The sequence below is a fragment of the Leptopilina heterotoma genome, unplaced genomic scaffold (genome assembly GCF_015476425.1).
Source record: "Leptopilina heterotoma isolate Lh14 unplaced genomic scaffold, ASM1547642v1 Lhet_302, whole genome shotgun sequence".
NCBI lineage: Eukaryota > Metazoa > Arthropoda > Insecta > Hymenoptera > Figitidae > Leptopilina > Leptopilina heterotoma.
Window position 1 is genome coordinate 435,433 of NW_025111005.1, and position 23,729 is coordinate 459,161.

At 30.6% G+C, this 23,729-nt stretch overlaps 2 protein-coding genes across 3 annotated transcripts in view; one reads left to right on the plus strand and one right to left on the minus strand.

The window, feature by feature from the left end:
* Positions 1-23,729, plus strand: part of LOC122504517 (sorting nexin-27) — a 367,585-nt gene that overhangs the window by 335,700 nt on the left and 8,156 nt on the right. The gene's annotated exons all lie outside the window — the stretch shown is intronic.
* Positions 21,031-22,755, minus strand: LOC122504518. The gene is made up of 3 exons (XM_043615667.1): positions 22,640-22,755; positions 22,423-22,558; positions 21,031-22,180 (listed from the first exon to the last, which is right to left on the minus strand). Exons 1-3 carry the CDS (start codon positions 22,655-22,657, stop codon positions 21,033-21,035), a joined length of 1,302 nt encoding a protein of 433 aa, XP_043471602.1. The 5' UTR covers positions 22,658-22,755; the 3' UTR covers positions 21,031-21,032.

Sequence of the window (23,729 nt, forward strand, 5' to 3'; positions counted from 1 at the left end):
ATAGGAGTTTGTTTATTATTTTTATTGGTCTAAATCATCCATTTTTTCTTAGGGGGTTGGGATTATATGTGTTATTTTTCAAATATTAATTACTTTCTCCATTTTTTTAACTCAACCAACAAATAAGAAATTGCACTTTGAAAATAGGAGGAGCTTATTTTTATTGGCCAGGAGTCTTTTTTTTCTTAATGAGTTAAGACTAAATGTAACTTTTTAAAAATTAAATATTCACTCCCTTTTTGTACTGTTGAACCAACGAATAAAAAAATTGCTTTCTTAAAGTAGGAGGAGTTATTTCTTATATTGTACTACACTGGGGTCTAAAAGTTTCAGTACATTTGTACTGATTACTTTTAAGTGCTCGCTTCACTTAAAATTCAAATATTTCTGTAAAAATGGATGTAAGTGCTATCAAAGTAGGATCATTTTAAAGTTCAATACATTTGGAGTCAAGTAGGCTAGGATATAACCAATTTAATAGTGTAAATATTAAAAATATAATTCTTTAAAGTTAGAGATTTTATGCGAAAATTGCGATTTTGAAATCTACAATTCAAGCGCACGCCAATTGAAGAAATTTTTTTTTTATGATTTGATAGTTGCACAATATCAAGTACAAATTCCATTTTTCAATTCTAGACCAAAATAATTCACATATATTAAGTATTTTCTTCAAATTCTATAAAAATAATATCTGTTGCTCTAAATTTTTCGAAGAATATAAATTGCAAATTCGTCGTTTTCATTCACTTGTTCTATCAAATAACCACACTTTTGAAAAATATAGAACCTTTTCATCTTAGGAAATTTAAGTTATTTACATGAAATTTATCCCTCTTCTTATAATTTTACAAATTTTAACATTATTAAAATAATAATTATTCCTTATTCCATTATTCCTTATTTTCATTCTAGGTGTCTATTTTTTATTTTACAATAAAAAAAGGTACATATTTTTCAAAAGTGTGGTTAATTGATAAAAGAAGTGAACGAAAACGACGAATTTGCAATTAATATTCTTTGAAAAATTTCGAGAGCAACGGAAGTTATTTTTATAGAATTTGAAGAAAATACTTAATATATGTGAATTATTTTGGTCTAGAATTAAAGAATGGAATTTGTACTTGATATTGTGCAACTATTAAATCTTATAAAAATGTTTTTATCCCACATGCACAAAAATGGCGCTTTTAGATAGCTGACGACAGGGAGTAAAGTCACTTATTTGTTCGACCGTATCACAATGGCGATCATTTTCTCCCATGTGCAAAAGTAACAGCTGATCCCATGCATTATTTTTGCCCAAGGGAGAAAACGGCCACCATTTTCATACAAGTCGAACAAGTGAATGACTTTTACTCCCTGCCTGCCGTCTTCTATCCCTACTGGAAGTAAAAATATAGAAAGAAATAGAATTTTGGGAATAGAAAGAGTTTTTCTAACCCTTTGAAATAGCCACTTTGCATACCCGAAATATTATACCTTTTTATCTCCAAATTTCTATCTCTTTTTATACCTATGTACTTTTATCTCTTTTTATTTCTCTTTGCTGCAAATTTTTATCCTTTTTAATATATAAAGAATTAATTAACCAATATTTTTAACAATATTAAAGACTTTATAAAGTATTACAATTTCAATTGAATTTATTATTTAAAAAAAATATTTTTAGAGTTTTCGTACTTCTATTTATTACCTATTTTGAACAAATCAAGTTATTTATTTATTTGGTATGAAATTATTATTTATTGTTTATGATAAAAGATATAAATTAGGATAGTATGAAATTCCAGATATCACGTTTAAGACAATAAAATATTTATTAAAACAAAACTTGGACTACAGAAAATAAAACAAACAGACATGAGGGCTTTCTATATTCGACTGCCCTCTCAAACACCTCATCCCTTCTACACTCATTAAAATACAGAGTTGCCATATTTCAACACTCCGCCTCAACTTGACAATTCTATTTTACTCTAAACAATCAAACATATTCTCCACAACACCGAGCTTTTCTCGCAAATACATAAACTTACTTGCATTCAAGGATTTTGTAAGAATGTCTGCAATCTGTTCATCAGTTCTCACATACTTAACACGAAAAACATCTCGATCGACTAAATCGCGTACAAAATTATATTCGATATCGATGTGTTTCATGCGTTTATGTTCCCAACGTTTTAGTGAATGAATACACGATTGGTTATCTTCAAAAATCGTAAATGTATCCGCATTAACAATTCTAAATTCAGACAACAAATTTTTCAACCACAAAAACTCGCTCGCACACATAGCAAGGGAAACAAATTCTGCTTCTGTGGAGGATTGCGCAACAGTACATTGTCTCTTCGTTTGCCAACACACAGTGTTTCCAAACAAATTAAACAGGTAACCTGAGGTCGATTTACGATCCTCGCAATTCCCCCAGTCAGCATCCGCAAATGCAATCAGAGGTTCTCCGACATTTCCCCTTATGAACAATAAACCAAAATCTTTTGTTCCCTGAATGTATCATAAAATTCTTTTAAGTCCTGACCAATGCTTTTCTTTAGGATTGCTCTGATACCTACTAAAGAAATTCACGGAGAAACTCAGATCGGGTCTCGTGGTTTGAGTAAGATACATTAAGCACCCTATAAGTTCACGATAAGGCTTATCAATTAAATCATCACTCGAGGTAGAAATAAATTTTATTTCCATGGGAGTTGTTGACGATTTACATTCATTCAAATTGAAACGATTTAACAATTTTTCTAAATAGACTCGCTGACTTAAAAACATTTTTTCATTCACCCGAGAAATTTTTATTTCCAGAAATGTATTTAAATTTCCCAAATCTTTCATACTAAATTTCTTGTTTAAGGCAGCTCTTATTTTATCGACAACCAATTTCTTCTCAGACGTCACAATAATGTCATCTACATATAGTAATAAATATACCATACAGCTATCATACATTCCAAAATACAAACAACGATCAGATTCAGAACTTTTGAACCCAAGAGATCTCATGAAGGCATCAAAGGTCTTATTCCACTCCCTTGGTGCTTGTTTTAAGCCATATAAAGTTTTATTTAGTTTACAAACCTTATTTTCTCCCGCCAAAACACCATTTGGTACCTTCATATACACTTCCTCCTTCAGCTCGCTATGAAGAAATGCATTCTTTACATCCATTTGAGAAGCGCATAAATTTCTCTCATTGATCACTGACAACAAAATTCTCAACGTCGTTAGTCGCGCGATAGGTGCATAGGTTTCTGTATAATCGAACCCATGTTTTTGTAAATATCCTTTTACAACAAGTCTCGCCTTGCGCCGCACGATTTCACCATTTTCGTTGTTTTTCACTGTAAACACCCACATACTTTGAATTGACTTTTTACCTTCCGGCAAATCACACACTGACCAAGTATTATTTTCTCGAAGAGCACTTAATTCCTCGTCGACAGCTTCCAACCAGTCTTCTTTATCCTCACGCTGAGCAATATCCTCGAATTTTAATGGTACATTTTCCACATATGTTTCTGCGCTAAATGCGATGACCCCGTAATCGTCCAACCATCTGGGTTTCTTCCGTTCACGAGTACTTCGCCTTGGAGTTTCACCAGAAACTTTCTCCAAAATAATTTTAGGAGCTTGTGGTACAGATTCCGAATCTTCAAATTCAAGGTCATCAAAATCCGAATCTTTTGATTTTGATTCATCGACTTTTACACTCGCCTGATGTTTTGACACTTCTTCCGGAAGCCAAGAACCAGTTTCCGACGAGTAAATTCTAAATTTGGTTTCATTAAATTTTACGTCTCTTCCATAAAAAACACGACCCTCTTCCGGACTCCATAACTTATATCCGTTGACACAATAGCCGATCAATAAACATTGAATTGTCCTGGTGCTGAATTTGTCACACACAAGCTGTTTTGGTAAACACAAATAAGATTAACAGCCAAACACTTTCAATTTCTGCAAATCGGGTTTGTTACCGTACCACTCGGTTTCAGGAACACTATTTTTTAATGCACTAGTTGGAGTGCGATTTATCAAATAGACTGAAGTCCTGACAGCATCTGACCAAAATCGTTTTGGTATCTCCGAACCCAGAAGTAAACACCTTGCTCTTTCACAGATAGTTCGATTCATACGCTCGGTGACACCATTCTGTTCGGGTGTGTATCTCATGGTGAATTCAAACACGATACCTTTTCCTTTGAAGTATTCTTTCATCTCATTCGAAAGGTATTCTCTTCCGTTATCACACCGGAATCTGCTTAGCTTACAGTTAAAATGAGAAGTAGCCATTGCCTCGAACATTTTAAAATAATGAAACACTTCCGACTTTGCTTTTATTACGTACGTTACCGTAAAATGTGTGAAATCATCGATAAAAGTTACTACGAATTTCCCATTATCATAAGACACGGGGGAAATCGGACCAAACACGTCACTGTGTACAAGTTGTAGTGGTCTTGTAGCACGAACACGCGTTTGATTGAATGGTAACGTCGTTTGTTTACCCTCAACACATACACGACACAAACCTTCCGGAGCACTATTCGAGTTCACTTTAATTCCATCAGCCATGTTTATCAGCTGATTAATCATAGCAGCATTCATATGACTCATCCTTTTATGCCAAAGATCCATCCCACAAGATATTAAAGAGCACACTTCGTTGATCGAGACACTTAACACATATAATTGTCTCTCATTCAACTTCGCCACAGCTGCGACAACGCCATTTTTCTCAATTTCACATATTCCATTCTCGAACACTACTCGAAAACCGTTTTTTTCTAATTTCCCTACCGACAATAAATTAAATTCCAGTCCTGACACTATCAACACATCTTTAATCATTATACAGACTTCATTTCCGTTCACGACAGTTGTCACTTTTAAGTTATCTTTCTTATGAGCATGCGAAACTACTCCACTTTTTGCCACTTTAATTTTTATAGTAGCATCCAGAGTAGTTACATTCATAACCGGTATCTTGTCACTCACTAAATGTTCAGTAGCGCCCGAGTCCAGCACTAAATCAACTGAAGAGCCACCACGATCACTCGCAACAAAGCAGAATGCCGTAAGATCACTGGCATCCTCATTCACGCTTACAGCTACGTTGCCATGATTCTCACTTTTAGATTGCGCATTTTTCTTTTTGCAATCTTTCCGCCTATGTCCTAATTCACCACAATAGTAGCACCTAAATCCAAATTTCTTCGCTCCGCCTTTATTGTTACTTGAAGACGGACCACTAACAGCCTGTTTTTGACAAAGGCCGACGTTAGTGAGTCATCTGACAATGTTTCTATAGCCGTGACCACGTGATTATATTCCTCCGGCATTGTAAGCAAAAGATGACATACCACGTCCATCTCTTCTAATTTTGCACCTGTTGAACGCAACTCCCGAATTGACTTATCGAAATTTAAAAAGTGTTCAGCTAGAACCTCTTTTGAAGGATTAAATTTCATTAATAAAAGCCTTTTCTTGAGAAGCAGTTGACCAGCAATTTCTTTACGTTCAAAATTTGCGAGCAAAACGTTCCATGCCGCAAACGCGCTATCACTATCCTTGACGTACTCCAGGTGACTATCTGCTATTCGTTGCACGATTTGTGAACGACATTTTCTATCAGCCTTCCGATGAGTCTCGATTTGTTCTTGTTTAATCGCCCTCTCTGCTACCGTATCACAACCATATCCGCATATGATTTCCCGATATAGTCCTGTAATTCCAGCTCGCTGAGAAGTATTTCGATTCGAAACTTCCAATTTCCAAAGTTAGTACCGTCGAACAGTGGAATTTTATGCTTCTCACCGTCAGCCATTTTTAACACGTGAATCTACTAAGCGTAACTATACTTAACTCACGAAAACTAAATTAAAAGTTCATAATTACACGACCATCCTATTACAAGACCCATAACCTGATAAAAGATATAAATTAGGATAGTCTGAAATTCCAGATATCACGTTTAAGACAATGAAATATTTATTAAAACAAAACTTTGACTACAGAAAATAAAACAAACAGACATGAGGGCTTTCTATATTCGACTGCCCTCTCAAACACCTTAACCCTTCTACACTCATTAAAATACAGAGTTGCCATATTTCAACAGTGTAAATATATATTTCATTTCACATTATTAACCAACATTATACAGATAACACTTGAAACCAAATTTGAAAAATCTCGCACGCAGGAGGGCTCGAACCCTGAACCTTAGGGACGCAAGTCGAATACACATGTCTCTCAGCCACGCTAGCTTGGAAGATATTTTTCTTGAACTACCTTTTAAATTTTAGGAGTGTATTGATCTCTTTTTATCTCTTACTCTATCACTCTTTATCTCTCAGTTGATCTCCTTTTTAAAGTTTTAATTTCTCTTTATTTATCATGAAATCGTCACATTGAAAAGCGTATAAAAAGTTATCTTTGGGGATTGAAAAAGGATTCAATAGGATATAATGAAGGTTATTGAAAAAGATTAAGAAAAAAAAAATAGAATTTTTTGAATTTAATAGAAAAGAGATAGACTCTGATAGAACCGAAGGAATAAAAGGAGACAAGTATGGACTGAGATTTAAATAAGGATAGAAAGGGAAAGAAGTGAATAAAAAGGAAAGATAGAAAGAGATTGAGAGGAATGAAAAAGAGATAGCCTGGGATAGAAACAAGAATATTAAAAGAGATAAGTATGTTCTTAAATGACATTAGAGATAGGTGTGGATATTGAAAGTATTAAAAGAGATGAAATAAAGGTTATTGAAACCTTGACCTCCACTCGTGTCACAAAAATCACAGTAAACAAATGGCTGCCTTTTATACCCTTGTTGCTTAATATATGTACTATTTCTTCAATTGGCGTGCGCTTGAATTCTAGATTTCAAAATCGCATTTTTCACAAAAAATCTCTTACTTTAAAGAATTATATTTTTAAAGTACGATTTCATTGTATACCCTTTCGGGTCTTTACAATCTCCTCAACACCACTACTAAACTTTCCTAACTCACAAACTCTTTGGGGTCCCTACTTTTGCGGCTGCAGCCGACTTAGGTTAGGAGTACTCGCATTCGCCTGGACATTTAGCCAGGGGAGAGGAAAACTGCAGAAAACCCACTTCCCGAGTACAACCGGTTTATTGATGTCGAGTCATGAATGTACATTTGGATAGCCATCACAAATGCACAAACATAACCTCGGCATCAAACCTCCTGTTTGATATATCTCGATCAGCGAAAAAACCAAGACTGTAGAGATATTCACAGAGGGTCACCCATCCAAGCACAAACCGCGCTCAAATGGTGCTTAACCTCTGTGATCGCAAGCCACGAGTTCCGCCAACCGAGCTATACCATCGATAAGAATTATATTTTTAATATTTACACTATTAAATTGGTTATATCTTAGCCTATTTGACTCTAAATTTATTGAACATTAAAATGATCCTAGTTTGATAGCTCTAACATCTATTTTTACATAAATATTTAAAGCTGAAGTGAAGCGAGCATTTAAAAGTATTCAGTACAAATTAGTGATGGGACATCGACATCGAAAACATCGAAACATCGATGTGTTTCCTTCGAGGTCGATGTTTAAAATCTCGATGTTTTGATTTCGATGTATCGAAGTTTTTTTCGCTGTTTGAAATCAATGTAAATTAAGTGAGAAAAAATATTTTTTTTATTTTTTGCCTCTAACAATTTGTTTTTTATCTTTTAATCAATTGCTCTTATCGATTTGTAAATCTTTAAATTTTGTTTTTGTTGGTTAAATTTGCCCCTCTTTAGCACTTTTGCCTCATTTTCCCCTAAATTTTTATTAAAACCAGTCAATATCATAGGTTTTAAATTGCCTAAAATGTTAATTATCCTAATGAGCAATTCCACGCCAAGTGATCATAAGAATTTTCGATGATTTTAGCAATATTAAAAATACTTTCAGAATTTGTTCCTTCTTATACATGGAATAAAAGTGTATAAAAGTTTTTTTTAAATTTTCAAAATTTTTTGAGTTACCTCTTACTCAAAATTTTGGTCGGTTTTTCAAAAAATGCACATAACTTTTTTTCTTGTTAACCGATTAAGATAATTTTTTTTGGAAAATACTCATAATAAAAAGTACTTTAAAGAAAAAAAATAAAATTTAATAAAAAATTTTTTTTTGCCCGAAAAAAATTTAAAAAAATTTTTTGAATTCAAATTTTGAAAAAAATATATCTTCGATTTGAAAATTTTTTTTTGGTAAATATTGTCAATTAAGTAAAGAATACTTCTTGTAAATTTAATTATGGGACAAAAATAACTTTACGAGAAAAAAAATAAAGTGTGCAGCGCGGCGTGCCGGGACTTGTGCATGTATTCACTTATGGCCGCGCAAGTTTCGTTTCAAATCACACTATAGGTCACAATTCTTTAACAAAACGCTTTTTCTTTTTTTCTAAATCTTCGTAATTAAATTCTCTATGGATCTCTTGAGCCTTATTTTTGAATTTTTGTTTTTAAACATTTTTTAAATAACAGTAAGTATTAAAAAAATCATAAAATCGTAAAATATATTTTTTTTAGTTTTATTGATTAAGAAAATTATTTAAAAAACCTATTAAAATAATGTTTGATTGATAAAGAATAAATTAATTAAACACTTTTTAATTAATTAATTGTTGTTATTTTTTATAAACTGTATACTTAGGCCTAGAAATTACTAGTTTCTTCTCAATTGTACAATTTTTCATAAGTAATATATCTACTGATGATAAAAAAACAATTATTTATTAAAACATTGTTTAAACAATTAATTGTTGCTATTTTTTCATAAACTATTTATACTTAGGGTAAGAAATTTATATTTGTTTCTTATGTACTTTTTTCATTTTTTCATAAGTTTCATTTGGGTTAGAAATTTCTAATTTTTTCTAAACAATTAATTGAAAAATTGAAAATTATAAACTGTTTAAACAAGGGTTAAATAATAAATTTTTATTTTTTCTTTTATACTTGAATACTTTACTTATGAAAAATTGCACAATTCAGAAAAAATAGAAATTTTTAACCCTAAGTACAGTTTATGACAAAATAATAAATTTTTATTGTATAACAATTTTTAACTAAATAATTTTTTATTTTTTATCAATCAAAAATTATTTTAATAAGTTTTTTGATTAATTTTCTTAATTAATAAAACTAAAAAAATATATTTTACGATTTTATGATTTTTTTAATACTTATTGTTATTTAAAAAATGTTTAAAAACAAAAATTTAAAAATAAGGCTCGAGAGATTGATAGAGAATTTAATTACGAAGATTTTTAAAAAAAGAAAAAGCGTTTTGGTAAAGAATTGTGACTTATTAGAGTGATTTGAAACGAAACTTTCGCCGCCATAAGCACAAGTCCCGGCACGCCGCGCTGCACACTTTATTTTTTTTCGCGTAAAGTTATTTTTGTCCCATAATTAAATTTACAGGAAGTATTCTTTACTTAATTGACAATATTTACCAAAAAAAAATTTTCAAATCAAAGATATATTTTTTTCAAAATTTGAATTCAAAAAATTTTTTTAAATTTTTTTCGGGCAAAAAAAAATTTTTATTAAATTTTATTTTTTTTCTTTAAAGTACTTCTTATTATGAGTATTTTCCAAAAAAAATTATCTTAATCGGTTAACAAGAAAAAAAGTTATGTGCATTTTTTGAAAAACCGACCAAAATTTTGAGTAAGAGGTAACTCAAAAAATTTTGAAAATTTTAAAAAAACTTTTATACACTTTTATTCCATGTATAAAAAGGAAGAAATTCTGAAAGTATTTTTAATATTGCTAAAATCATCGAAAATTCTTATGATCACTTGGCGTGGAATTGCTCTAATGTATTAAACAACTTTAAAATGCTATATCTGTCTTAATATATTAATTAATATTATTTAACTGACAGAATTTAATGTTCATTGATTTCTATATTTCATAATTAGTTTTCTATTAAAAACTGGAAATTGTGCTTTTAAAAATCACCATTTTATCTTAAATCTTTTTCATATCTACTTCAAATGTTATTATTATAATTTTATAAAATATATTTTTTGAAGAATCAAAAGAAAGTGTGAAAAAATATCGAAACATCGATGTTTTCTTTTCGATACATCGATGACATCGATGTTAGGTATTTTCGATATGTTTCACAACATCGATGTTTTTCTTTCGATGTCCCATCACTAGTACAAATGTACTGAAACTTTTTGACCCCAGTGTAAATATAATAATAATTGATTTTAAATCAAAATTAATTGTTCAGGTTATTTATTTTTTATATGAAATTGTTTAAAAGATTTTTATTCAAATTCATTTTTCTAAGTAAAATACTGATTTTTAGCTTTGAATAATATTTATTTAAATAAATTCATTTATTTTAATAATCGAAATAGTTTTCTAATTTTCTAATTTTTGATCACATTGTTGTAAAAAACGTTTTTTAAAAGTAAAAGATATGATTTATGTTAATGTATTATTGTTATTAGTAATATCTCTTAAATCAAAGAAAGCAATTTTTTTCAATGTTTACTATATTTACACATCATTTTGAAACTTCGCGCGTTTATCCGAATCAGTTCCTTTCGTTCTGCCATTCAGAATATGATCGTAGTCTGCTACAAGTATCACGCATGTTACTAATACATTGACAGGTCTCACAGCCCGCATATTTTTCATTAATAATTGAACAATTTACGATTTAATTCAACTTAAATAATGGATAAATCGACTATAGAATAGTTAATTTATTAATTATAAGAGCTTTTTCTAACATTTTTAGTTTTTTTGATGAACTTTTTTCCACTATTTAAAGTGCCCACCGGGGTACATTTATGTTTATCTAATCTGTCAGGAATTTCAAATAATTATTTATTATTATTTATTTATTTTATTTTTTTTTATTGTTTATACTCCTGCCCTATTGGCCTTACGCACTTCGACAAGAGTCCCCGAGAAATACTTTTTTGGATTAAGCATAACCATTCTACATCTGAAAATTCTATATATTAACCTAATTTTGCGTCTACAGCCGACTTTATTAAGAGTACTCGCATTCGCCTGGACCACCCGTCAATGGGTTTTCTCGCCAGAGAAGAGGGAAACTGTAGAAAACCTCTCTGAGTACAACCGGTTTATCGACAGCCGAGTTCTAATGGTGTGTACCGGACAATAATCGACAATGCACATCATTATACCTCGACGTCAAACCTCCCGCTCAGATTATCTCACGTGCCGGAAAAATACCAAGCCAAATGGGCGCGAACCAAGAGTACTTATACCCTTGGTATTTAAACGACCGCCAAGCGAGGCATCTATCCGACTGAGCTAATCTGTCGGTTATAATTATTTATTATTTAGAGCTTTATTAATTGCAATTTTTGCTTAAATCGAATCTCTAAATATCCATTTTACATTATCAATACTTTCTTTTGCTATATAACACTTTCTAAATAGTTTTTTCAACTGTTACATTATGTCTACCTTATGTCCACTTTAAAAGTGGACATATAGTCATATATGGGCCAAATTTGAAAAAATAGATGCGGGGGCAGTTTTTGCACACTTAACCCCCTAAGCCCTTTATGTGTTCAAAATAAAAATTTTTTTTCTGTGGCCAAAAGATACCCAATTTATTGTACTTTTATTCAGTAGGGAAGAGTCGGCAGTGGCGGGACATTACTTTAAATCGCAAATTTTTCAATTACAATGTCAATTTCAAAGCATTTGGGTTCCTTTGTGTCCCTTTTAAATTGTTTACGTTTTTTACGATTACATGTAGTTCGCCCGAAAGTAACAGCCCGAATAAACATTTGCCCGAATATAGAACGCCCGAAAAATATTTACCCGAATACTTTTGCCCGAATATAAATTCCCGAATCCTATTAATTTTCCCGAAAAATACCCGAAAAAATAAAATTTTATGCAACATATAACTTTTACTCTCGTCTCGTCTCCAGTATTATATTGCCTCTCCTGAAAAAATGGAAGTTATTTGTAAGAGAATGTAATTTAAAAAATAAACTATCGAATAATTACTATTAGTTTCACCTGTTATTAAAGCTGTATATTGGAAGCCAGATTACTCAAAAACTCTATGATTTTATTTTCTGATTTGTAAGTTTCGTACTCCTCTGTGATGGTGCGAAGACGTCGTTGGAGTGTGATCCACGTTTTCCTTGGTGCCGCTCTTACATTTCGTCCCAGACTTAGCTCAACTAAACTTGTTTCCGTATCTTGTTGCTCTTTTTGTATTTGAATCAGAAACGAATACATATCAGGATGATTTTTATTGACCAGAAGCCGAAAACGATTGTGCCACCCTTCGCTAACGTTGTTTGTTCGGTGAAGTCCTTGAAGGGTACTTTCGTATTGGTTCCACAAATCGGGAGTATAGCGGGGTGGCACAGGCCGACGTCGACCACGACCTCTTCGACCACGGATGTACGTATTGTCAAAGTAGTCTAGTACGTCCAACAAGTCATCAGAAACTTCGTCTGATAATTCCTCAAAGGCATTAACCACATCGCGAGTAGGGATGAAAGCCAGACTTAAAATCATGTGTGTTTGTTTTCGAATGGTATCGTCGTTGGGGTCATTATACTTTGTCTGAAGTCCTTCACTTTGTATTTTCCTATACATTGACTGTCCAAGATGGAAAAAGCAACACTTTATGGGAATGTCAATATACACTGACCGACAAGCATTGATGATCGCAACTTCGAAGTCAGCAACAATTCTCTGGGGTCTGCATCCATGAATCCCGTACGATACAGCTGTTGACTCTATAGCTTTCAGAACTGCCTCATATTGATGAGTTTCCTTGGAGGACAGAAGAGCGAAAACAAACGGGAAAGCTACGACAGTTGATTCACCTCCTTCGTTCCTGGGCTTTATCACCTTTCCAATGACCGTAAATAATTGCGTGAATATAGAAGGTGAAACCTTGAATGTTCCGTCGACATACCACGTGTCACTATTCGCAAGACGTTCAATATTGTTACGAGTTGTGAAGACCAAAACGCGACCCTCGCCAAAATCGTCATCGTTTTGAGAATCGTAGGCTAGAAAGCGTTCGTTCGCCAATGTTGTTTGATATCGCTGAGGTAACTCTTCGATGTCATCCAAACTTTTTGGATTAGGTGGAAGATGTCTTCTTCTTTCTAGCCTTAAATTTTGTTTAATACTTTCCCGCTCTGGTAATTTTGCCAAAACAGCGGGCGTCAAATTGGATAAGTGTTCTCGTATTATCTGTTGATGGAAAAAAAGAAATGAACTGATAGAATGAAAAATGAAAATGAAAAATGAAAAGAGAATATCACTATCTTATCATACCTGCGCTGGAGGGCATTCCGGATGCTCTTCCGCTGCACGTTTTAAATTAAACTTAACTTCCTCCGCTTTGACAAGATCTTGATTAGGAGAGTGTGTATGCGCGGATACTTTCGGGCCATTGGGACCTTTTAATACGATTAATTCCGTAGCGCTCTGCATCGTTATTGCCCGTGCTTTACATTCACCTGAACGAACCTTTTGACAATCCCAGTAAAATCTGTTCTGTTTCGCCGGTTTTGATCTTACATAAATAAAGCCACTAATTGTTAATTTCTTCCCGATAATGCGTGCTTCTAAATTTTGATCCATTGTGACACCAGAAATTAAATTTTACTTCAACACTTGAAAATTTTGTGCGTTTGAAAAGAAGGCAATGTTTACACTACAATTTTGACGTTTAAATGGTTAGCAAACAACTGAATAACTCTCTTTTGTTTCTATCATTGCATATAACTAAATACCTCTCTTTTGTTTCTTTTTTTTAAAAACTTTTATTTTTTCGGGAAAATTAATAAGATTCGGGAATTTATATTCGGGCAAAATCATTCGGGCAAAAAAATTCGGGCAAAACCATTCGGGCGAAAAAATTCGGGCGAATTACCATTCGGGCGTGTATCTATTCAGGCAAATAAATTCGGGCGGGTACATTCGGGCGAATTACCGTGTACCGTTTTTTACCATCTAAAAAAAGAGTTAAGATTATTATTTTTATTATTACAGATTATTTGAAAATACATTCGCAACTTTAAGATTAGGTTATTGTTATGAAAAATATTGCCCACAAATCTTTAAAAAAATAATACCGAAGTCATTTAGAAATGTACTATTTTATTAGATTTAAACAAGCAGTGTCCGGACACTGCTGACATTGCCGAAACAGTGATTTACGGTAATAACGATCTACAATTGTGTCTATCGCACTATTATGCATAATGTTCTAGGAATTTTGAAGGAATCTTGCATACTAATAACTAAAAATATTTGCCGTTCACCAAATTTTGAAAAGTTTAATTTTATAAACACTTTTTCTTACAAAGAATAAAACTTTAAAACTTGCTTAAAACTATTGACAGCATTATAGTGACAGATTTTACATCCAGAAAGTGTGTATCATATAAAAAAGCTTCAACAGAATAAAACTTTACTTTTACACCAAAAAAAGCAACACTGTCAACTCAGCTGTTTGAAATATCGCAGTGTCTCGCTATACCCGCTGTCCCGCCACTGCCGACAACGCCCTATATTACAATTTAACTTATTCTATTAGGTTTGGATTCTAGAGCATTAAATCGAAACCATGTCAATCTTGGGGCCCTTTCCCCTAAAAATAGTTTCATGAAAGAAAATTCTGAATATATTTACTTACGGTTATTATAGAACATGATAGATATGTGGGTAAGACTCCGTCAGAAAAAAAGCGATTTGCAAGTGGTCTTCCGATTTCTTCGAAACCTTGGAAAATAGAAGTCTTATATGAATTAAATTTAACCCTAAAAGGATTTTGAAAAATTTTCAAAATGGCGGCCGCTACGCTATATTGAAAATGAGTGTTGCGTTTTTTTCAAAAATTAATAACTCTGAAACTTTTTGATCGATTTTAATAAAATTTACAGGCGATATAGTTAAAAATACGTAGTTTAATTTGATATTATGAACAAAAAAAAATTTCCAAAATTTGTCAAAAAAAAAGTCAAAAAAATTTTTTGAATTAATTTTTAGTTCAGTTGGCCTAATTTTTGAATTTTCTAATAAGTAAATATCGATTCCTTGTAATTTCACCTTTCATTTCATAAAAAAAAATTTATGGAGACTCTAATAGTTCTCGAGATATTTCGACTTTAGTGGGAGCGCGTACCGCGGAATTAAACTCCGTAGCGAGGCGGAATATGAAGCGAGCGTACAAACGTGCACAATAGGGTGTCCGTAACAATGCGACTTTCGAATTTTGTTTACGCCACCCCCCAGTTTAGTTCCAATAAAATAAAAAAAAATTTCCCAAAATTTGAAGCCGATTGATTAATATTAACACGTGCCAGAGATCCATCGAAATTTCCCATTAAAAATACATAGGAAAAATGCACTTTTTAAAAAAAAATTCATAACTTTTTTAATTTTCATGCAAAAAATTCTCCAGGTCACATTTGCCTTTATTTTTAGCTGCACTATAAGATAGCACTTTGCCAAAAATTTAATTTTGAAAAATTTTTAAAATGGCGGATGATTAAAGTGGGTCATAAAAATGCACCACAATATATCCAAGGTTTTAACACATAAGTGTTGTCAAAAATTCAAAAAAATTTCTTACTCGGGGCTATTTTCGATCGTTTATCATGAATCTGATATTAGAAATTAATTTTCAAAATTTTGGATCCAATATGGCGGGTTCAAAATTTTGATTTTCTACATTTTTAAAGTAAAAATTCTAAAACAACGTCAAGGGCGATTTTTGGAAGCGCTATTTACACTCAGAGAAAAAGTTTATTTCACTTAACCAAACTGTTTAATTAACCTATTTTATTTGTCAGGATAAAACAATTTTGTTGATTTAAATAAAAATTTGGTTTATTTTAATAAATACGTAAAATTTGTTTGGTTATTGGAAAGAAATTTTTTATTTGAAGTTGTTTGTTTCATTTAACCAAATTTGTGTTTTGAATAGAGAATATTGTTTAGTTAAATATAGTTTGTTCCACACAACACAAAAATTTGTTTGATTCAACCAAATCATTTTATTTGAGTTAAACAAACATATTTGCTTGTCTCAAAAAGTACATGTGTGAATTTAAAAATGGCGATCTCACTTGTCTACAAACCGCGTTCGCGTCAAATTTATTTGTTAAATCGGTAAATTAAAGAAAAAAATTATAAGTGTCGGTTAAATAAATACATTGTGTTCATTTTAGACTTACTGCATATTTAATTTGTACCAGTGAGAAGAATATTTACAAAAAGGTTTTGTGAAGTTTTCAGTTTGTTGTTTCGAATAAACTTTTTTCTGAGTGCACGTATAAAAATCATAATTATAATATGTTTAATGTAATATTTCAAATGTTTTTTTATAATTAAATAATTTTGTTTATATGAAGAAATACATATATAATATTTTACTTAATTGTTATTTATTTTCCTCTAATAATGTTTGAGTTTCCTAATTTAATATTTTCTAGTATACATATTATTGGTTAATTTATAATTTATTATATGTATAATTTTAAAATATCAATAATTATATAATAAATTATAAATTAACCAATAATACGTACTAGAGAATATTAAATTAGGAAATTCAAATATTATTAGAGGAAAATAAATAACAAAATTAAGTAAACAAAAATATTTATTTAAATGAACCAAATACGTTTACTAAAACTATTTATTTGAATCAAACAAATCTTTTCTCTTGAAATAAACAAATTTTTTAGTTATATTAAATAAAATTTTTTGGTTAAGTGTAATAAGCATTTGGTTAATACAAATAAACGTATTGGAAGAAATTTTTTGGTTGAATCAAACAAACGTTTGGTTGACTGTATAGCAATGCATTTATTTGGTTGATTCAACCAAAATTTGGTTGATTCGAACAAATTTTTTTCTGAGTGTACAAATCTAATGTTAAAATTTTATTTTTCAAATTATCCGATCCACTATGACGGATTCAAAATTATGATTTTCTACATTTTTAAGTAAATAGTCTAAATATTAATTTATAGATTAATATTTACAAAAAATAATTATTGGGATGTTTTAGAAACTCTTTTATAGAAATTTAACTTTTTATACCTCTGCTCTTTAAAATCGATTATTAAAGGAATATTTAAAAAAAATTTGAATCCGCCATGCCATATTAGATTCGGTAATTTAAAAAATAAATTTTTAACATTAGATTCGTAAATAGCGCTTCCAAATATCGCCCTTGACGTTGTTTTAGAATATTTACTTCGAAAATGTAGAAAATTAAAATTTTGAACCTGCCATATTGGATCCAAAATTTTGAAAATTAATTTCTAATATCAGATTCATGATAAACGATCGAAAATAGCCCCGAGTAAGAAATTTTTTTGAATTTTTGACAACACTTATGTGTTAAAACCTTGGATATATTGTGGTGCATTTTTATGACCCACTTTAATCATCCGCCATTTTAAAAATTTTTCAAAATTAAATTTTTGGCAAAGTGCTATCTTATAGTGCAGCTAAAAATAAAGGCAAATGTGACCTGGAGAATTTTTTGCATGAAAATTAAAAAAGTTATGAATTTTTTTTTAAAAAGTGCATTTTTCCTATGTATTTTTAATGGGAAATTTCGATGGATCTCTGGCACGTGTTAATATTAATCAATCGGCTTCAAATTTTGGGAAATTTTTTTTTATTTTATTGGAACTAAACTGGGGGGTGGCGTAAACAAAATTCGAAAGTCGCATTGTTACGGACACCCTATTGTGCACGTTTGTACGCTCGCTTCATATTCCGCCTCGCTACGGAGTTTAATTCCGCGGTACGCGCTCCCACTAAAGTCGAAATATCTCGAGAACTATTAGAGTCTCCATAAATTTTTTTTTATGAAATGAAAGGTGAAATTACAAGGAATCGATATTTACTTATTAGAAAATTCAAAAATTAGGCCAACTGAACTAAAAATTAATTCAAAAAATTTTTTTGACTTTTTTTTTGACAAATTTTGGAAATTTTTTTTTGTTCATAATATCAAATTAAACTACGTATTTTTAACTATATCGCCTGTAAATTTTATTAAAATCGATCAAAAAGTTTCAGAGTTATTAATTTTTGAAAAAAACGCAACACTCATTTTCAATATGGCGTAGCGGCCGCCATTTTGAAAATTTTTCAAAATCCTTTTAGGGTTAAATTTAATTCATATAATCTTCTATTTCCCAAGGTTTCGAAGAAATCGGAAGACCACTTGCAAATCGCTTTTTTTCTGACGGAGTCTTACCCATGTAGTAACACTTATATCCTGAAATATTTGTATTTAAAAAACTTATAAAATAAAATTGAAAAAACTCAGGTCTACAAAATAATACAAAAATATAAAATGAAAATACGAAGACATTAAATAATAATTTATAAACATTAAAAACAATAAATAAAAAAACAAAAAAGAAAGAAATATACGAAGACTTAAAATGATAATTTAACAGAACATAAATAAATAAAACAAAATTAATAAATAGAACAAAAATTAAAAATTAAAAAAAAATAAAAAATAAAACAATAATTAAAATGAACATAAAAGTCACTTTAAAGAAAACAATAAAAATATCTTACCAATAAAATGTTTTACATTACATGTCAAAAGAATTAAAGGATTTTTAATCCAAAAATTGGAATGTAACATTTGGAGTTAGTAACTGAAATTTATAGAAAACATTAATTAACAAAAATGTTAATGTTAATGGGAATTTAAGTTAATTAATAGATAAAAAGTTGAATAAAAATAAAATATAAAAGGATAATTGAATTAAAGAAAAAAATTAAATAAAAGAATCATAAATATACAATTATAGTAAAATAAGAACAATATTTATTTAAGATACTTATACGGGCAAAGCCCTTAATACAAAAAACGGTTATAAAAATAAGTAAGTACTGTCGCAAATTAGTTTATCAATAAGACTTGTTTTCGCAAATTATTAGTAAATATGTTCTCGTTTTGCTCAAAGACATCAATTCGATCACAATATTCATTCATCTTAGCAGCCATTCTAGAGATAGCTGAGTTTTTACCATAGTTAGTTCTATGGGGTGGTTCGCGAATTAAATTGTAAGAACGTAAATTTACAGGTGAAGCAAATAAGTTCACCTTCGATACCAATGCTGTGCAATTAACAGAACCCTTAATTATTTTATAAAAAAATAACAAATCTGTATATAAAAAACGCGCTGACAACTTTGGAATACTCAAGGCCATTCTGATATTAGTGTAATCATGACTATTTCGTTCATAAAAAATACCCAAACAATACGCAACAAATCGAAGAAAGCGATTCTGGACTCTTTCAATACGTTGAATGTGCACCTCATAATAGGGGAACCAGATTGAAGAAGCAAATTCCAATATTGGCCTAACCAAAGAAAAAAATAATATTTTAAAAACTAATGGTTTTTTAAAAAGACCTGCGTTTCTGGTGATGAAGCCAAGTACCTTAAGAGCTTTGCTCACTATAGACGAGATATGTTCGTTAAAGGACAATTTCTCATTAAATATAACGCCAAGGTCACGTATAGTACTAACTCTGGAGAGCTCAGTGCTGCCTATTAAATATTTGTGTCTAATTAAAAGTATTTTCTTAGAGATAGATAAAATCGAACATTTTTTAATATTTAAACTGAAGTTATTATCATCACACCAAGTCATTAAACCATTTAAACTAAGCTGCAGCCGCTCAAAATCCTCATGCGCATGAATTACCCTATAAATTTTAAGGTCATCAGCATACAAGGAAAATGAGCAATCGTTGAGGACGGTACAAATATCATTAATGTGAAGAACAAACAGCAGAGGGCCCAATACGGAGCCTTGAGGCACTCCAGAGAATGAAAGCGTTAGAAAATTCATAGTTAACTCTTACAACATGAGGTCGATCTGAGAGATAGTCAATAATTAATTTTAAAAAATTGCCATGAACTCCCATGTTAATTAGCTTCTTCACCAAAACACCATGATCAACTCTATTAAAGGCCTTCGCAAAATCTGTATAAATAATGTCAATCTGGCTTCCCGATTCGAGAGCACAAATTACATCATCAAGAAAAATACACAAATTAGTATTTATTGATCTTCCCCTGACAAAACCATGCTGTTCATCAATTATCACACCTGAAACTGATGCATAAAGTGCATCTGCAATTAAGCTTTCATAAATTTTGGCAAATGTTGAGAATAAAGTAACAGGACGATAATTTTTTACATCATTTACCGAGTCTGATTTGTAAATAGGAACTATTATACCTTTTTTAAATTCGTATGGAAATATACCAGAAGTGAATGATTTGTTAAATAAAATGTACAGTGGTTTGACAAGAGATAAACAGCACGACCTGACAAGGAAAGGTGGTACACCATCAGGTCCTGAGCCCTTATTTACATCAAGTGAAATTATCTTTTTTAAAATGTCAGTCTCGCTAAAGGTTGTAGCGGCGATGTCAACAATATTTTTAAAGTTAGGATCAGGAATATAATTATTACGGGTTTCAGTAAGATACACTGACCCAAAATTTTTTGCAAATAAGTTTGCCATGTTTACATTATCACTCACCACAGTTTCATTGAGAAAGACTTCCCCCGGCATACCACCCTTCTTACGACGAGAGTTGACAAATCCCCAAAACTTTTTCGGGTTGTTTATTAATGTATTTTCAGTATTTGAAATATAATTCAAGTAACATTGGCATGATAATAATTTACATTGCTTTCTTAGTTCTGAGAAAATACCATAATCTATCATTGAGCCAGATCGCTTAAAATTTGAATGCGCAATTTTCTTTTTCAAGACAAGTTTCTTTAAGTCACTCGTAAACCAAGGTAGAAATTTACAGTTGTGTGAAGTTTTAAGTGGGACATATAATTCAAAAGACGAATACAATTTAGAATAAAAAATTTTAAATGCGTCATTTACATTAGGAACATTTAGTACACTCATCTAATCAATATCATTTAAGTATAAATTAATGGCCGCCATGTCAGCGTTTTTAAAATTATAAGATAATAGACCAGAATGAGAGTCTTGAAAATTGTCAGTAGTTTCAATATTATTCAAATGCAGCATTAGTAATAGAGGAGGGTGAAAATTGTCAACGGGTAATAAAGGATCATAGCTTAAATTAATGTCGAGTTCAGAAAAATTACAAAAAACTAAGTCTAAAATAGATCCAAAAGTATTAGGGATTTTATTAATTTGCGAAAAGTCTAGAAAATCCAAAGTATCAGAGATAACATTCGCAATATCTTTATGCAATTTAATTGAACAATTGAGTTTAGCTGTACAAGAGGGTTCATTTTTATTATTATTATTCCAGCTAATAAAAGGTACATTAAAATCTCCCACAATACATACAGGGTTTTGTGACTCAGGTATTAGCAAATCTTCAAATGTTCGACATAAACAACTAAAAGTGTCAAGGGATGCGCAAGGAGGAATGTAGAACGCACCTATAATTAAAGAAAAATACCCAATCTTCACAAATAAATGTTCAATTGTTTTACAGTTCGTAGATAATAATACTGCATTAAGATGCCTTTTAACTGCCACAAGAACTCCACCTCCACGAGAACCCTCTCCTGTCAAAACATTTCTATCGAATCTAAACACATCATAATTATCAAACGAAAGTTCCTGAGTATCAATACAGTCATTCAACCACGTTTCCGTAAGCACAATACAATCATAGTCAGCTGACCGAACCGACACACGTAGATCTTGAAGTTTTGTACGTACTCCCCTCACATTCTGATAGAAGAGAGAGAAATTGCGCACGCAGGAAACTGTTGGTGTGTGTGTTTCACGCTGTGTATCATTACAGATGATCACATCCTCAGTCTTACTGCTGCCTGGTTTTGGGTCAATGTTTTCTGATTCGATTTTACTTTTTGACAACGTGCCTCTTTTTCCACCTTTTTCGCTTTCATTTCCTCGATTTGTGTTTTTGTTCGGTCGAAAGTCATCCAAAGTTTGTCCAGTCTTTCCTGAATAGCAGGGGTATTTTTTGCTATCCAAAAATCTTGATGAATTTGGTTGGCTGTCACTTCTGAGTCGCAAATTAACTTCACAGGTCTCGGTTTCTGTTCCGTCTGTTCAGGAGAACCAAATCTTTTAAATTTTACATTTGAAAACAAGTTAGGTGAAATCGAATTAGACAATAAATTAATAAAGACAATCTTGTCACTATGAACTTCAGAGCTTTCAGATTCAGTTAAACCGTGCAAAATAAGGTTCCTCTTGCGACGAATTCTATCCTCATATTCCTTAATGCATGCACTTGTATTGTCAACATGCATTTTTTTTAGACGAGCATCTAGTGAATCAACTTTACCTCTTAACTGCGTTACATCTCCATCAAGAATATCAACTTTTTCCTCAGCGGAGTCAATACGTAAAATGGTATTATCCAGTTTGGAGTTCATGGAATCAAGTTTAACTGCTAGTCCATCAACAGCAGATCTGATAATCTGATAATTAAGTATAGGATTAGAAATAAAAGTTAGAAATAATTAGAAATAAAATTTAAAAAAAAATTTTAAAAAACATACCAAGGAAACGTACTCCATTGTTAAAAACAATCATATAAATAATAAAAAATAATACACAAAACAAATAAATAAACAATAAAAGAATCAACAATTTACAATGAATAATAATACATATGTAGAGTGTTAATTGCTTGAAAAAATATTTTTTGAACGCACTGATTATTTTATTATAATTTATTAAAATAAAACGAGACAATATAGCCACTACGTATTTGTAGACAGGAACATATTAAAAACATTAATTTAGATAAGAAATATCATAACGTCTTGACTTCACAATTTACACCTGTTATTTTATTTTATTTTCAGTGGTTTTTCTCATTGTAAATTTTTTATTCTTTTATTGTTTATTTATTTGTTTTGTGTATTATTTTTTATTATTTATATGATTGTTTTTAACAATGGAGTACGTTTCCTTGGAATGTTTTTTAAAATTTTTTTAAAAATTTTATTTATAATTATTTCTAACTTTTATTTCTAATCCTATAGTTAATATTGTTCTTATTTTACTATAATTGTTTATTTATGATTCTTTTATTTAATTTTTATCTTTTAATTCAATTATCCTTTTTTATTTTATTTTTATTCAACTTTTTATTTATTAATTAACTTAAATTCCCATTAGCATTAACATTTTTATTAATTAATATTTTCTATAAATTTCAGTTACTAACTCCAAATGTTACATTCCAATTTTCGTATTAAAAATCCTTTTATTCTTTTGACATGTAATGTAAAACATTTTATTGGTAAGATATTTTTATTGTTTTCTTTATAGTGACTTTTATGTTCATTTTAATTATGTTTTTTTTTGTTAATTTTTTATTTTTGTTCTATTTATTAATTTTGTTTTATTTATTTATGTTCTGTTAAATTATCATTTTAAGTCTTCGTGTATTTCTTTCTTTTTTGTTTTTTTATTTATTGTTTTTAATGTTTATAAATTATTATTTAATGTCTTCGTATTTTCATTTTATATTACCATGAAATATTGCTACATGCTTATTACGAACTGTTGCTGCAAGTGTGTTGCAAGGTTGATACAAGCTTGCTGCAATTTCTTAAAAAGTTTTCAAATTTAAAACAATTA